The 18039-nt window shown below is 42.3% G+C and overlaps 1 protein-coding gene across 6 annotated transcripts in view; it reads left to right on the forward strand.

The window, feature by feature from the left end:
* The window catches only part of LOC115145935 (DNA (cytosine-5)-methyltransferase 3A-like), a 52164-nt gene that overhangs the window by 13624 nt on the left and 20501 nt on the right, over positions 1-18039 (forward strand). For 3 of the 6 annotated variants that reach the window (XM_065004090.1, XM_065004092.1, XM_065004091.1), the window contains exon 1: positions 14785-14880. In XM_065004090.1, the coding sequence (XP_064860162.1) occupies positions 14800-14880 (81 nt within the window). In that variant the 5' untranslated portion in view covers positions 14785-14799. Of the gene's footprint in view, positions 1-4467; positions 4515-10286; positions 10814-14783; positions 14881-18039 lie in introns of those variants that run through there. The other 3 variants (XM_029687614.2, XM_065004095.1, XM_065004094.1) reach the window with 3 other exon arrangements.

The following is an 18039-nucleotide window of genomic DNA, read 5'->3' on the forward strand; positions in this document are numbered from 1 at the left end:
ATCAATCCACGGGGATTTAACACTATTTACAGTCATTTTTTTAATGTGTGCATGCTTATTAGTAACTGGAATAAGCAATTTCATAAATGTGTGAAGTGCAGCATCTGGTTGCTCCTCAGTACACACCACAAAACAGCAAATATTCTTTACATCATCAATATAAGAATCACAACAAAACGTATTTTATGACCTCTTATACACTATATTAGGCCCAGCCTTTGGGACTTTGGTTTTTCTAGATTGGCTACTATATTGTGATCTCTATATCTGATGGATTTGGATAAATACCCTGGTAGGTTGACTGACAACCTGAATCAGGTTGCAGGCACTGGTTACAGTTCAGTTTTTTCTTGAGTGGGCAGATTGATGAAAGCCAATCAATATTTAAATCACCCAGAATATATACATCTCTGTTGATATCACATACATTATCAAGCATTTCACACATATTATCCAGATACTGAATGTTAGCACTTGGTGGGTTATAGCAGCTTCCCATATTAATTGGCTTTAGGTGAGGCAGATGAACCTGTAGCCATGTTACTTCAACAGTATTTAACATGAGATCCTCTCTAAGTTTTACAGGAATGTCGTTCTGATTATTAACAGCAACACCTCCACCATTGGCATTTCTGTATTTTCTGTAGCCAAGATGATTCGGATGGACTCTATCATTCCTGTAGAATATCTTCTGTTTCCAGAAGGTGTCAAAAGTTAATTGTAAAAGTGATTACACCAGAGAGCTACAGTAATATTTTAGCCGGCCCAACGATGGTAATATAATTGGCTGCTTTTTGAAATCTTTCGGTGCTAGAATCAATTCTTTAAAGTCAATTTTCAGAAGTTCTGAGCTAGCCCTCCTAATGTCGTTTCACCTGACATGGACTACAACAGTGTCAGCTTCCGGCAACTGTCGTAGAATGGTTGTAAGCAGCCGTGTAATGTCCTGTACCCGTGCCCCAGGATAGCACAGGGTTTTTGCTCATGATATTCCTTATGATAGAACTGCCGATGATGAAAGCTGCTGCTGAAGAGGTCAGGCTCTTCTCTCGCCATGAGTGGTTTCGCAAACTCCTCGAGGACAGAGGAGTTTGCCCGATAGACCCGAGCCAGCAGTAGTATCCATGGTGGATGATGAATGAGCCGGAGTCTCAAGACAGCCTCACTGTCTGTTGAATGTGGGAGCTCTGAGGATCTGAGCCAGAGGTAGAAGCCATCGGTGAGGGATCCAGAACAGAGGGCGAAGGCGCAGGTACCTCCGGGTACCTTCGAAGCCCCCAGGGAGGAACTCGCCGAAGTCTCTGGATCCAGGGCGGTGAAGCTGTTTCTAGTCTGTGTCTGGTCCGGGCTTAACATCTCCAAGGAAGCCCCCCTTTCCAGAGGATGCTGTTTTTGATTTCCACGGCGAGTGACATACAGTACATTCAGAAAGTATTCAGACCACTTCCCTTTTTCCACATTCTGTTTCGTTACAGCCTTATTCTAAAATAGATTAAATAATATTTTTTCCCTCATTAATTTACATACAATACCCAATAATGACAAAGAGAAAACAGGTTTTTATTAAATATAAAAAACAGAAATACCTTATTCGCAAAAGTATTCAGACCCTTTGCTATGAGACTCGAAATTGAGCTCAGGTTTCCATTGATCATCCTAGAGATGTTTCTACAATTGATTAGCATCCACCTGTGGTAAATTCAATTGATTAGACATGATTTGGAAAGGAACACAACTCTCTATATAAGGTCCCACAGTTGACAGTGCATGTCAGAGCAAAAACCAAGCCATAAGGTTGAAGGAATTGTCCGTAGAGCTCCGAGACAGGATCGTGTCGAGGCACAAAACCAAAACAGTTCTGTAGCAGTGAAGGTCCCCAAGAACACAGTGGTCTCCATCATTCTTAAATGGAAGACGTTTGGAACCACCAAGACTCTTCCTATAGCTGGCCCCACCCAGCCAAACTGAGCTATCTGGGGAGAAGGGCCTTGGTCGTGGAGGTGACCATGAACCTGATGGTCACTCTGAAAAAGCTCCAAAGTTCTTCTGTGGAGATGGGAGAACCTTCCAGAAGGATAACCATCCCTGCAACACCACCAATCAGGCCTTTATGGCAGAGTGGCCAGACGGAAGCCACTCCTCAGTAAAGGGCACATGACTGCTTGCTTGGAGGACTCTGACCATGAGAAACAAGATTCTCTGATCTGATGAAACCAAGATTGAACTCTTTGACCTGAATGCAAAGTGTGAAGTCTGGAGGAAACCTGGCACCATCCCTACAGTGAAGCATGGTGGTGGCAGCATCATGTTGTGGGGATGTTTTTCAGAGGCAGATACTGGAAGACTAGTCGGGATCGAGGGAAAGATGAACAGAGCAAAGTACAGAGAGATCCTTTTTTTGTATTTTTTTAACCCCCGTTTTCTCCCCAATTTCTATCTTGTCTCATCGCTGCAACTCCCCAACTGCCTCGGGAGGCGAAGGTCGAGTCATGCGTCCTCCGAAACATGACCACCAAACCGCACTTCTTAACACCCGCCGGCTTAACCCGGAAGCCAGCCCTATGGGACTCCCGATCACGGCCGGTTGTGATAAAGCCCGGGATCGAACCCGGGTCTGTAGTGATGCAATCTAGCAATGTGATGCAGTGCCTTAGAACGCTGCACACTCGGGAGGCCCCAGTACAGAGAGATCATTGATGAAAACCTGCTACAGTGCGCTCAGGACCTCAGACTGGGGCGAAGGTTCACCTTCCAAACCTAAGCACACAGCCAAGACAATGCAGGAGTGGCTCAAACTAACTGCAGCTCTTTGTTAAGTCTCTGAATTCTGTGACCCGTAGTTTTCCCTGAACTGGTAACCTAACCAGATAAAACTCCAGAACTTATACGGTATGACTGAGTTTTTCTAATCAGGTTTTTTTTTAAAGCTAGAAAATCTCATGTCCTTCTGGAGGATGAAAACCCTGTCAAACTGCAGAAATCTTGTACTTGTTCATATTAATTATATTTTAAAGGACTAGAGGAATTTCTTATACACAGGCACAGAAAAAGCAACATGATTGGACAATAAAACTCACAGGGCTGAGTCGTGTAGTCCTGCCCTATGCAACTGTAAGCCTAATAAAAAATGTATTTGTAAAATGTGTTATTTTGTTTATTCATTAATTCTAGTTAATAATTGTGGATTAAAAAAGTCTAGGTAGCCTAGTCAGCCTGAGTTTGAATACAAATCAAATGGATCCCATTCACGTTTTCTCACAAACAAATGGGCTATAAATACACAACGTTACTGCTTCGTTTACCCTGGCCAGAGGGACAGGGTGCATAGTAGGCTAGACTATGCAACTGCTGTTAGTAGCTTTCAGTTGATCAGACTGAAAAATAGTCTAGTTTCGATGCAATACAGCATGTCAGATCGCTTGTGTTTAGGTATCTAGGCTGCTACATTTATGTAAGAGTTTTTGCTTGTGTCTGTCGGGAGTGATGTGTTATCGCGCTAGCTAAATAAATATCGGAGGAAAGTGGAGAGCAAGCCTTGAGTTCTGTGCGACCTGAGATTTCTGTGAATCTGATTGCTCAAGACACACAAAGAGCCTACTAATTGTGCGCGAGTTGACAAATGACGAGGCAGATCAGTCTAAAAAAAAACAAAGCTTTGCTTATTGAAGCTTTGCGTCAATATATTTTACAAAGGTAAATCAAAAGTGGTGTCACACCTGATTGAAAAGTGCTGTGGCAAATGTCACCTCGCCACACCCTTTCCGGCAGGCCTGGGTCTATAGGTCTATTCTTTCTCATTCAGCACACTATGGTGTCTGAGCTTCAGTTATGAAAGGGCCTACAACAGAGATGTTCGGTTACCTCGGGTTTTATGTTCTACCTGTCAGTTAATGGATTCATGTTTGGCCTGAGAGTCTGAATCAGAGAAAATTAAGGTAATCCTCAGGGGCCATGGCCATTGTCTCCAGAGTCCAGACAGCTACGTCATTCTGACACGTCTAACATCCCTGAGACAATAGGGCCATGGGGGGTGAATAGACTTCTGACCCGGTCTGCAGTCATTGATATCAGGTGCTAAGGTGGCAGGCAATTGTGACTAGCTAGCCCACGCGTGACTAGCTACAGGTCAGGTAGAACTCTTATGAATGATTGAGGTGAACATTGCTCTTGTGTTGCTGACTCGCTGCGTTTTTCTCCAGAGGTTAAACTACTGTGACTATCTAGCCTTGAGTTGTGACTTGCCTACAGTTAGACTCCTATGAATGATTGAGGGGATCCATTGGTCCTCTGTGGCTGATTCACTGTGTTTTCTCGCCAGATGCTAAGGTGACTATAGCTACTGTGACTGTAGTCTCTGTCTTCTCATAGCTGCTGAGGCTGGCCAGCGAGACTACTGTGACTATTGGCTAGGCCAGAGGTACACTATTGATTGATTGCTCCTATGTGACTCACTGTGTTTCCCTCTAGATGTGGAGCAGAAGGAGGAGGAGGGAGTGGATGCAATCAAGAACGAGGTACGTCATCCACTGTCTTCATTCTGCTGTGTTGTGTTACGTCGTCAGTCAATCAGTCAATCAATGGCTCGGTCTCTGTAGGTGTGTCGATTCTCCACCCTTCTCGTGAAGTGTGCACTTGTACAGTTTCTTAGCTTCTGGCATGGATTTAACAATGGTGGAAACGCCCTCCAGTGAATGCTTACATCAAGTCTATGCTTGATGGGGAGTGTTGAAGTAGAGGCTCCTGGAAGAGGGTGTAGCCTCAGTCAGGGCCTTCGTTAGGACGGACCACATGTTAGGGGATGGTGATGCTGGACTAGGGGGGAAGGTTTCCTTTAGTAGACGATTTGTATAATATCACAACCTCTTGGACTTGTGAAATGGTACCTAATGGAGTATAGATCTGACATATCAAATACACTTTGGTGCCCAGGTCTGACACGGAAGGTCCTCGCGTTAGTCGATGGCGTCAAGCAGGCTCGCCACGCCAGGCTGCGATTGGTTGAGACTGTAGCGGGTTGCCACGGCTCTGGAAGAGACAGTTTGTGCTCCTTGCTGTTTGACCAATTGCACATTGGCTACAGTTTTGTGAACGAGTCATCATCTCTTTCTCGAGCACACACCTCATCCCTCCACACCCAAAAAAGAAAAATAGCAAAGAATTGCTACTCCGCCTTGCTAGCAGCCGTATTAGCCAGCAGTTTCAGCAGTGATAGCGTGAAACTTTGCTTGCGTCATCTTCCTCCTCTGCAAACATGCAAAATCTTAGCAGAGCAAACAGACATCAAACTAATACTTTAGTTCATTTCTTTATTTTGGTTTTCTTCTTTGTATCCCTTTAAACAGGGAGTTGGAGGCCCTGGGACAGGCAGGCTGCGTGGCTCCGTCAGTCTGCGTCAGAGGCCCATTCCCAGAGTAACCTTCCAGGCCGGGGACCCATATTACATTAGCAAGAGGACCAGGGAGGAGTGGCTGGCTAAATGGAAGATGGAGGTGAGTACAGTGCCACCCACCGGCTGGCTGTCTCGCCACTGTCTCAGGCAGGCTTTGACTCTTAGGGGTGCCCAAACTGCCCATTGTGTCTTGGGGATGATTGTGTGGGCTCTAGAGCTGACCACAACGATTTCTTACGGGGATGATTGGTTCCCAGTCCTCTCTAGCCATCCTGTTATTCAAACCTGGTCTCAGGGACTACAGATGGTTCAGAGCTGCCTGTCTGTTAGGGTTAGCAATAGTCCCAATAGACAGGGCATTCATAGCCGAGTGAACCAGTATTCGTTGGGTGCTTTCACAGCCAAGTGTATTTGATGGGTCATTTGATTTATCATTGAGGTACCATTTATTTAATTGGCTTTGTAGGGTGTTTGAGTCTCCTGGAGTTTCCTTCCTGTCTTTGTTGGGCCTACTTCAGTGCACCATTGTTGACCAATGATAAATGACCACTAATTGTTGTTGCTCACTCGGGTTTTCTGTTGCCTCAGTTTAGTTCCCACTATACAGCCCAAAGTCACGTTATAGTCATGGTCCAAGCTGTGAACTTGCCCCAGTCAGAGACTAATCTAGCCTCCACCTAAATCCAAACTCATTTTAAGTTTATTTGCCATGTAATAAGCTAATTGTAAACCTTACTCACCAGTAAGAATCTAAACTAAGGAGAGCGAACCAATAAGATCATTTACAAGATCATTCTTACCACATTTGCACACACTGTATATAGATTGTTTTCTATTGTGTTATTGACTGTACGTTTGTTTATCCCATGTGTTGTTGTTTGTGCCGCACTGCTTTGCTTTATCTTGGCGAAGTCGCAGTTGTAAACGAGAACTTGTTCTCAACTGGCCTACCTGGTGAAATAAAGGTGAAATTAATTTAAAAAAAAATATATATATATATTGTGACTAAAAAGCAAGTTCTTCCATTGCTACAACCACTTCAATATGCACTGAGTGTACAAAGCATTAGGAACATCTTCCTAATATTGAGTTGCACCCTCTTTTTGCCCTCAGAATAGCCTCAATATGTCAGGGCAAGGACTCTACAAGGTGCTGAAAGCCTTCCACAGGGATGCTGGCCCATGTCAACTCCAATGTTTCCCACAGTTGTGTCAAGTTGGCTGGATGTCCTTTGCGTGGTGGACCATTCTTGATACACACGGGAAACTGTTGAGTGTGAAAACCCCCAGTATCGTTGCAGTTCTTGACCCACTCAAACACATATTTGATGTAGGCTACTGCACATTGCACACAACAGAAAAACTGAAAAACCCATAGCTATAGCTAGCTATATGCTCTCTTGGGTAAATAAATTAAACTAGCTCCAGTATGCTAATCTTCTTTGAGTGTGAATTGTACTGCGTTGTATTATACTGGACTGGAATTACCCACATCGTTCAAACCATGATAGAGCGGAAGAAGAGAACATGCGAATCTGGTGCAGCACATGCGGCCTACAAAGTTAGAAATATAGGCTAGCGTATCTTATTTTAATTTTGAAATATAATAAGACCTATTTGTATAATTAGTAGGCTGACGCATACATACCTTTCATAATATTTCCCCTCATGTTATTAGCATACCTCCTCTTTCTCTCTCTTGTTGCTGCATTCCTTCCTCGCTTTCAACTGTTAAATGACTTAAGTTTCGGTGTCCTTATCTCCATCATTCTAATGTCACCCTTGAAAAATATAGGACTAGAATTAGATGCAGAAGGCTTTCACTTCTCTTCACGATAATTGAGTGATTATGGTCTGAATAAATAACTGCTGTAGCCTACCGCCATCTCGCGTTCGCTCGTCTTTCAAACTATCCATGAGTTCTATTGGCTGCTATATTTAACATTCAGCAAACAAGAGCTTGCCTTCCTCTTCGAATAGTCTATAGGTATAAGAAATGAAAAACAAATCATGTTCAGCAAGCTATTCTTTTTATTTATTTATTTTATTTAACCTTTATTTAACCAGGTAGGCTAGTTGAGAACAAGTTCTCATTTACAACTGCGACCTGGCCAAGATAAAGCAAAGCAGTTCGACACATACAACAACACAGAGTTACACATGGAATAAACAAACATACAGTCAATAATACAGTAGAAAAAGTATATATACAGTATGTGCAAATGAGGTAAGATAAGGGAGGTAAGGCAATAAATAGGCCATGGTGGCGAAGTAATTAAAATATAGCAATTAAACACTGGTAGATGTGCAGAAGATAAATGTGCAAGTAGAGATACTGGGGTGCAAAGGAGCAATATATATAAATACATACAGTATGGGGATGAGGTAGTTGGATGGGCTATTTACAGATGGGCTATGTACAGGTACAGTAATCTGTGAGCTGCTCTGACAGCTGGTGCTTAAAGCTAGTGAGGGAGATATGAGTCTCCAGCTTCAGTGATTTTTGCAGTTCGTTCTGGGGGTGACCAGTGAGATATACCTGCTGGAGCGCGTGCTACGGGTGGGTGCTGCTAGGGTGACCAGTGAGCTGAGATAAGGCGGGGCTATACCTAGCAGAGACTTGTAGATGACCTGGAGCCAGTGGGTTTGGCGACGAGTATGAAGCGATTCTAGTCTAGCTTTTCCTGCATGGGACTTAAAGAGCTAAGGGGTGTTTTTTAAGGAGGTCTGCAGAGCACAGGGGATTGCGCAAGAGACAGAGGCTAGAAGTTAGGCGCTTATTTTGCGTAACCCTTCATTAGTTTGCTAAATATAAGACTAATAATGCCTTGAATGTATTACCTGAAAGAGGTAGGCAAGCATATCTATATATAGGGCTATATATCAATCTAGAACAGGATCATCTATTTTGAATGCAATTTGAATGGAGTTGACAGAGAGATAGAAAGACTGCTAGAGTGCTAGCACATGCAATGATAGGCTGTTTCAAAACTCTGCATATGCAATCAAACAATCTTTACCATTCAAAAACAAGGTGACCCCCAAAAAGCCAGATGGAGATGGGTAAATTAGATGCGCATTTGATCTTTATATTACTGTAGCATAGGCTATGCTGCAGCAAATGTAGGCCTGCCTGTCACAAGAAAAAGAGTTACCATGATGAGACGATTGGTCTACGTGCGTTGTGAACTGCGCTCCGTACTGAGATGGTCTGTCCCCACCCTGAGCGTTGATTCATCAAGACAGATTTAGACATCGCATGTCATTTAACAGTTCCATTTCACGCCACGCTGTTCATATAAATCATTTAGTATAATTGACCGGTTTCTCGCAGTTATTTATCTCGGGAGAAGAGAGTTGTTTTGGGCAGTAAACGCTGGTGGGTCTCAGTAGCCGGGTTCCCGCCATTCAACCCTAATCTACACTGATTGAAGTGGTTTTAACAGGTGACATCAATAAGGGATCATAAGCTTTCTCCTGGATTCACCTGGTCAGTCTATGTAATGGAAAGAGCAGGTGTTCCTAATGTTTTGTACACTCAGTGTAGTTAATATTGCAGTTGTGTGGTACACCCCTATAATAGGCTATTGCATTTATTATATTTATTTAAACATGCCTCCTCCTGAATGTGACTACACAGCATCCTACTAACCTGATGTGACAATGTACTTTACAGCTTGTTCAGGTTTTGTGTTTCAGATCATTCATAACTCCCAAAACAATATGTCGTAAATCCTTGTAAATGTCTCTCTCTCTCAATTCAATTCGGGGCTTTATTGGAATGGGAAACATATGTTTACATTGCCAAAGCAAGTGAAATAGAAAGTTTAAAAAAATAAAAAATGAACACTAAACATTACACTCACAAAAGTTCCAAAGGAATAGAGACATTTCAAATGCCATATTTTGGCAATATACGGTGTTGTATCGATGTGCAAATAGTTCAAGTACAAAAGGGAAAATAAATAAACATAAATATGGGTTGTATTTACAATGGTGTTTGTTCTTCACTCTCTCTCTCTCCCCCTCTCCTCCTTCACATCAGGAACATGTAGTGATTTGTGTGATTTCATTTCAGATCATTCATAACTCGTTCCATAAACAATATGTCATAAATCCTTGTAAATGTATCCTTGTAAATCACTCTCTCTCTATCTCTCTCTCTTGCTCATTTTCTTTCTTTCTTTCTTTCTTTCTTTCTCTCTCTCTCTCTTTCTCTCTCTTTCTCTCTCTTTCTTTCTCTCTCTCTCCCTCTCTCTCTCTTCTCTCTCTCTCTCTCTTCTCTCTCTCTCTCTCTCTCTCTCTCTCTCTCTCTGTCTCTCTCTCTCTCAGGCTCTCTGTCTCTTTCTCTCTCTCTGTTCCTCTGTCCCTCCCTCCCTCCCTCCCTCCCTCCCTCCCTCCCTCCCTTCTTCATGTCAGGAACATGTAGTGAGACTCACTGTTACATAATGAGTGGCTGTGTCCATGGCAACAAGATGGGCCCTACCATTCTGTACCCCCCCCCCTCCAGTACTCAGTTCTGCCATTGGAGCAGGCTTGGGGAGAACCCATAAAAGTGTCTGGTGGGGGGAAATATTGGCAAATTAGCAGGACATGCTGGGGTCTCACGAGTGAAACGATGTAAAGAACCAGAGAAACAGGCAGCTGGGTCTAGGCAACTCAGAGGCTGTTTTTCTTTCACATAAAGGATTTAAAAATCACAAGATGACATAAGAGGACACTGCACATAAATACGCATGTGTAAGAAGAAATAGTCAGTATTTTGTTATTGAGAACATTACATTTTTTTGTGATATAATTCCATAAGGATGCATTTGTAGTGGTGGCATTGCAGCCCTGTGCTCAGGATTTAACAGAGAAGGTAAAGAAGCTTGCTGGTTTTGACTGTGTTGTTGCTGCTGGGGACAGGGCATCAGGTTCACTGTGCTGCTAGAGCTGACGGGGGAAGGAGGAGGAGAGGAAGAAGAGATTTCTTAACTGAAAGGGTTAGCTTAAAGGGGAAGAATCCCTTTCTGCTCTCTTCTTCCGCTTTCGCAGAGAGAGAGCGAGAGAAACGATCCCTCGTTTTATGTGCCTTTCGTTGTGTTACAGTGAGTGGACTTTTCTCTCCTTCCTCCCACCCCTCATTCTTCTCCTAACCCCTCCCCCAGCCCCAGCTATGGAAATGAACTCTGTGAAGATGAGGTTTGCTGCAAATTTCCAGCCCTGCTTGCAAGACAGCCTCTTGGCTCTCCGCCAACATTTTGCAAATCCTCTCTAGCCAACCAGAATTCCTGTCGGTAGTCACCTGACCCTGAATTCCCAGACAAAGAAATGTTCATGCTTCTTTCTCTTCTTTTTTTGAGCGATCTCCTCTACCCGGAGTGGGGGGTAAAAAATTGCAGCCCTACATTGGATTAAAAGGGTCGTGTGTTGGCGTGTATGGGTATGTGCATTGCATTATTTGTTCGATAACATGGTGGTGGTTAGTGTGCATGAGAGATTAGCCCGCGTACAGCGAGGGGAATATGCTGATTTAAGGTATTTCCACTAGAGACCATCTGCTCTCCCTCAGCAGCTTAAAGGGAAACCGTCACTTAGAAAAGGAAAGTGAGAGCACAGTGATTTGCAGAAGTGCTGAGAAAAAGTGCTCATGCTTGAAAAAAAAAAGTTTTTTTGAGACGGGAAGAACGTGATCCAGAGCGGTGTTTTGTGCAGAAGGTGTTTCCTGTTTCACAGCAGTGGCATTAAGAGTTAGTTATTTCTGTTTTAACAGCAGTGGCAGTAAGAGTTAGTTATTTCTGTTTTAACAGCAGTAGCAGTAAGAGTTAGTTATTTCTGTTTTAACAGCAGTAGCAGTAAGAGTTAGTTATTTCTGTTTTAACAGCAGTGGCAGTAAGAGTTAGTTATTTCTGTTTTAACAGCAGTGGCAGTAAGAGTTAGTTATTTCTGTTTTAACAGCAGTGGCAGTAAGAGTTAGTTATTTCTGTTTTAACAGCAGTAGCAGTAAGAGTTAGTTATTTCTGTTTTAACAGCAGTAGCAGTAAGAGTTAGTTATTTCTGTTTTAACAGCAGTGGCAGTAAGAGTTAGTTATTTCTGTTTTAACAGCAGTAGCAGTAAGAGTTAGTTATTTCTGTTTTAACAGCAGTAGCAGTAAGAGTTAGTTATTTCTGTTTTAACAGCAGTAGCAGTAAGAGTTAGTTATTTCTGTTTTAACAGCAGTGGCAGTAAGAGTTAGTTATTTCTGTTTTAACAGCAGTAGCAGTAAGAGTTAGTTATTTCTGTTTTAACAGCAGTAGCAGTAAGAGTTAGTTATTTCTGTTTTAGCAGCAGTGGCAGTACGAGTTAGTTATTTCTGTTTTAGCAGCAGTGGCAGTACGAGTTAGTTATTTCTGTTTTAGCAGCAGTGGCAGTGAGAGTTATTCCTGTTTAACAGCAGTAGCAGTAAGAGTTAGTTATTTCTGTTTTAGCAGCAGTGGCAGTGAGAGTTATTCCTGTTTAACAGCAGTAGCAGTAAGAGTTAGTTATTTCTGTTTTAGCAGCAGTGGCAGTAAGAGTTAGTTATTTCTGTTTTAATAGCAGTGGCAGTACGAGTTAGTTATTTCTGTTTTAGCAGCAGTGGCAGTACGAGTTAGTTATTTCTGTTTTAATAGCAGTGGCAGTATGAGTTAGTTATTTCTGTTTTAGCAGCAGTGGCAGTACGAGTTAGTTATTTCTGTTTTAGCAGCAGTGGCAGTGAGAGTTATTCCTGTTTAACAGCAGTGGCAGTAAGAGTTAGTTATTTCTGTTTAACACCAATGGCAGTAAGAGTTATTTCTGTTTAACAGCAGTAGCATTAAGAGTTAGTTATTTCTGTTTAACACCAATGGCAGTAAGAGTTATTTCTGTTTAACAGCAGTAGCATTAAGAGTTAGTTATTTCTGTTTAACACCAATGGCAGTAAGAGTTATTTATTACTGTACATGTTATATCACTTGTGTTAGTCTTTTTTTTCTGTTTAGATAAGCTACATGCTTATACAATACATTGAATGTGTATGTACACGATCACACATCCATTACAGATTTGAATAGTTATACGTACGTTATACATGTTCTGACATATAGTTTGCAGCTGGGAAGTTTTGATTGTGGCGATTGAATAACTGAACCGGCTGAACTGGGAGAAAGTTCACTACTAGGCCCCACCCCCCATCCCATGTGTTATCAGTGGTTAACTTACTCTTAAAACATACCAGAATAAGACTTTTCTAATCACCTTCTTTGTTGTAGACTGTTGTAATTCTATAGATCTATAGAATTGTGTATGGATTTTTTTTTTTTTTTTTTACCGATTAAATCGCACACTTTAATACTTTACATGGTAAAATGTCTTCATGGAAACTCCTTTTCAGATGATTAAAAGCTTTTCAAGTTATTTTTAAAGCCATTTAACCAAGCTCCTCAGGAGGCAGTTTTAAGAATGCCACTTGTGGATTCATAGCGAACTATGTTTATATATTCATGACTGACCCTGTAATATTCCTAATTGTCTCCTAAAAGGACCTAATACAATGGGGACCAGGTGGCGTCTTTCTGGATGTGTGACCCGCTGTGTGGTGGTGGGGGGGGGCTCTGCGTGTGCGTCCCCCCCCGGGTCAGTAATAAAAATACACAGCCATTGTCGGGCATAAAGGCAAAGATCTGAGCTAATGAATTCTATTGCTACACGTGGTTCTGCTCTCTTAATCTGTGTGTGGAGGCATTTTAAGGGGTTCAATTCCGACCTGAATGCAGCTTTCTGGATCACAGTTCAGGATCTTCTGATCCTAACGTCTGTGAACTAGAATGCTACCTCACATCTCTTCCGGGAACCTCCATTGATTTCTTCACGTGTGGAAAATGGATGGTTGTGTCTATTACTTTGCAAATACAAAACCCAGCCTGTCATATAGTAGTATACAGATAGATATAATTCCACAAGACAATGTGCAGTTGTGTAGGAGGACGTTGTGTGAGACAAATGACTAGGTCAGCCCTTTAGTTAATTCATCTGGTAACACTAGACATGAAGCTGCTCTTATGCCTTTGTAGTAACACTGTAGTTACTGCAGTAATAACATAGCCCTTGGTATAAGTAAGAAAAGCATAGCCATTGGTGTACAGTACACATACATGGAAACTGTAACAGAGCCAGTCTATGAATGAGTAGCAGTTCTTATTGCCTGACTTTGCAGTCTATCACCATGTAGTTGCGCTGTGGGTATCATGGTGTACAGAACTACAGGGACGTGAGAAGTTTCCCTTCTATTGTGTCCTCAATATGTCCACAGTCAGGAAGTCAGTCAGAGGAATGGAAGGCTTTTTCACCATTAAACTAACCCATATTGCAATCACACCCAGGTACAGACAGTACACTGAACAAAAATATAAAATGTTGGTCCCATGTTTCGTGAACTGAAATAGAAGATCCCAGAAATGTTGTGCACAAATGTGTATTTCAACCCTGTTAGTGAGCATTTCTCCTTTTCCAAGATAATCCATTCACCTGACAGGTCTGGCATATCAAGCTGATTAAACGGCATGCTCATTACACAGGTGCACCTCGTGCTGGGGACAATAAAAGGACACTCTAAAATCTGCTGTTTTGTCACACAACAGAATGCTACAGATGTCTCAAGTTTTGAGGGATTGTGCAATTGTCATGCTGACTGAAATAATTGTATGTTAATTTCTCTACCATAAGCTGCCTCCAACGTTGTTTTAGAGAATTTGGCAGTACGTCCAACCGGCCTCACAACCGTAGACCACATGTATGGCGTTGTGTGGTTGTTTGCTGATGTCAACGTTATAAACAGTGTGCCCCATGGTGGTGTTGGTTTATGGTAGTGGCAGGCTTAAGCTACGGAGAACGAACACAATTGAATTGTTTCGATGGTAATTTGAATGCACAGAGATACCGTGACGAAATCCTGAGGCCCATTGTGCCATTCATCCGCTGCCATCACCTCACGTTTAGGCATGATAATGCTCGGTCCCATGTCGCAAGGATCTGTACACAATTCCTGGAAGTTGAAAATGTCCCAGTTCTTCCATGGCCTGCATACTCACCAGACATGTCACCCATTGACAGTAGTGGAGAAGGTGGACAGTTAAGTTCCTCGGCGTACCCATCACAGACAAACTGAAATTGTCCACCCACACAGACAATGTGGTGAAGAAGGCACAACGGCGCCTCTTCAACCTCAGGAGACTGAGGAAATGTGGCTTGTCACCAAAAACCCTGACAAACTTTTATAGATGCACAATTGAGAGCATCCTGTCGGGCCGTATCACCGCCTGGTACGGAAACTGCACCGCCCTCAACCGTAAGGCTCTCCAGAGGGTAGTGAGGTCTGCACAACGCATCACCGGGGGCAAACTACCTGCCCTCCAGGACACCTACACCCCCCGATGTCACAGGAAGGCCATAAAGATCATCAAGGACAACAACCACCCGAGCCACTGCCTGTTCACCCAGCTATCATCCAGAAGGTCAGTACAGGTGCATCAAAGCTGGGACCGAGAGACTGAAAAACAGCTTCTATCTCAAGGCCATCAGACTGCTAAACAGAAATTACTAACTCAGAGAGGCTGCTGCCTACAATTGAGACTCACTAGTCACTTTAAACAATGACACTTTAATAATGTTTACATATCTTACATTACTATATGTATATACTGTATCTTATATCAACTATTGCATCTTGCCTATGCCGCTCGGCCATCGGTCATCCATATATTTATATGTACATATTCTTATTCCATCCCTTTAGATTTGTGTGTATTAGGTAGTTGTTGGGGAATTGTTAGATTACTTGTTAGATATTACTGCACGGTCAGAACTAGAAGCACAGGCATTTCGCTACACCATTTCCTAGCAAGTAGATACTTTTACTAAATAGAGTGGTTTTCTTTTTAGCATCCATGCATGGTGTCATTTTCTGTGGTTATCTCTGACATGGCACATACTGTGTCCTCAAAGTATTCATACGCCTTGATTTATTCCACATTTTGATGTGTTGCAGCCTGAATTCAAAATGTATGACATTTTTTAAATTCTCACCCATCTACACACAATTCCCCATAATGGCAAAGTGAAAACATGTTTTTAGAAATGTTTTCGAATGTATCAAATGAAATACAGAAATGTGTAATTTACATAAGTATTAACACCCCTGAGTCAATACATGTTAGAATCACCGGCAGCGATTACAGCTGTGAGTCTTTCTGGGTAAATCTCTAGGAGCTTTGTACTCCTGTATTGTACAATTTTGCCCCTTATTCTTTTTAAATTTCTTCAATTTCTGTCAACTTGGTTGTTGATCATTGCCAGACAACCATTTTCAAGTCTTGCCATAGATTTTCAAGCAAATGTAATCGGCCACTCAGGAACATTCACTGTCTTCTTGGTAAGCCAACTCCAGTGTAAAGTTGGCCTTGTGTTTTAGGTTGTTGTCGTGCTGAAAGGCAAATTAATCTCCCAGTGTCTGGTAGAAAGCAGACTGAACCAGGTTTTCCTCTAGGATTTTGTCTGTGCTTAGCCCCACTCCGTTAATTTTTTTATCCTGAAAAACTCCCTAGTCCTTAACGATTACAAGCATACCCATATCATGATGCAGCCACCACTTTGCTTGAAAATATGGAGAGTGGTACTCAGGAATGAGTTATATTCGATTTACCCAAACATAACACTTTGCCACAGTTGCTTTGCCACATTTTTTGCAATATTACTTTAGTGTCTTGTTGGAACAGGAATCATGTTTTGGAATATTTTTTTATTTTGTCCAGGCGATCTTCTTTTCACTCTGTCATTTAGGTTAGTATTGTAGAGTAACTACAATGTTACAATGTAATCCTCAGTTCTCCTATCACAGCCGTTAAACTTTGTAAGTGCTCGACTGAGGGACCTTACAGATAATTGTATGTGTGGGGTACAGAGATGAGGTAGTCATAAAAAAAATAGTGTTAAACACCATTATTGCACATAGTCCATGCAACTTATTATGTGACTGTTTACCCCTGAACCTATTTAGGCTTGCCATAACAAAGGATTTGAATACTTATTGACTCAAGACATTTTAGTTTTCCAGTTTTTATTCATTTGTAAAAATGACTAAATACGTAATTCCACTTTTGATATTATGGGGTGACAAAAAGGCCAGTGACACAATAAATCTTAATTTAATCCGTTTTAAATTCAGGCGCTAACACAACAACATGTGGAAAAAGACCAGGAGTGTGAATGCTTCTTGAAGTCGCTGTAGGTGCTGCTAGCTGCTATTTCTGAGTTTGTCAGTGGCAGTGTGTCTAGATGATAAATACTGCCTTGTCTCTTCTCTCTACTACCTCCTTTGCTCTAGAGAGCCAGTCTTGCAGGCTGCCTGCCTGGTGTAGCTGCACTCATACGAGAGAGAGGCCCTCAAAAGGGGGCATTTACAACTGGGGAAAAAGGCCAGAGACAGATATCTGGTTCTTATAGCCCCTGTACTCTACTCCTCCCCCACCAGACTTTGGTAGAGTCAGTTTTCCATTGATTTTGAAGATAAATAACCCACTAGCAGCAACCCGGAGAGAGCAGTTACTCCCCCAAATTTGCCAAAATGACCACCACATTAGGCTACAGGATTTTCCTCACTTTCTTTGAAATCCCCCCTGAACTTACTGACCCTTATTTTACTTGTAAGATGGGGGAGAATTACAGGATGGTAGAATGAGCCAATTTGAAGCTGGGGATGATTAGGTGGCCATGATGGTGTGAGGGCCAGATTGGGAATTTAGCCAGGACACCGGGGTTAACACCCCTACTCTTACGTCAAGTGTCATGGGATCGTGAGCGACAACAGTGAGTCAGGAATCCCATTTTAACATCCCATCCGATAGACAGCGCCATATGCAGGGCAATGTCCCCTTCACTGCCCTGGGGATCTCCTTAGACGAGAGTGCCCCCTACTGGACCTCCAACACCATTTCCAGCAGCATCTGGTCTCCCGACCAGGACCGACCCTGTGTAGCTTCAGAGGAAAGCCAGCAGTGGGATACAGGGTGGTATGCTTACTTACTGTCCCACCAGATGGCCTACTACATTAGCAATGAGTCTGAAACCGATTGAACTTAGTTACTTTTACATTTCTTCCCTTTGATTAGCACAGTTTCCTTTGTTGTGCCATATTGTAAACACAGTAGAGTTGTATTAACAGATTTGACTTGGCATGAAAGCTCTTGGCACCAACTCAATTCTTTGGCTGCACAAGACAATGTAGTAAAACTTTATCACTGTAAATAGATCATAGATTGAGATTTTATTTGAATCAATTTGTTTGAATCAGAGTGTTCTGTTCCGAAGTTTGTGGGATCCGTGTTTGAATCAGTGTGTTTGATTCAGAAGTTTGTTTGAATCGGTGTTTGATTCAGGTTGCTCTGCTCATCCCCTGACTCATGTGTTCATCAAACCATAGTAAAAAAGTTAATTATATCATAGTTAGACAAAAACAGTGTTTTTACAAACAAACACCTTTTCTCTCCTATACACACCTCATCCCCGGCTGCCTGCATTCTAGGAGCTAAGCCAACTCTAACACATATGGTTGAGGAGGGCTTTGAACCGGGCAGTCGTCCACTACTTCTACTCTACAGAAGATATTTATAAACTAG

Source organism: Oncorhynchus nerka, linkage group LG18 (genome assembly GCF_034236695.1).
Source record: "Oncorhynchus nerka isolate Pitt River linkage group LG18, Oner_Uvic_2.0, whole genome shotgun sequence".
NCBI lineage: Eukaryota > Metazoa > Chordata > Actinopteri > Salmoniformes > Salmonidae > Oncorhynchus > Oncorhynchus nerka.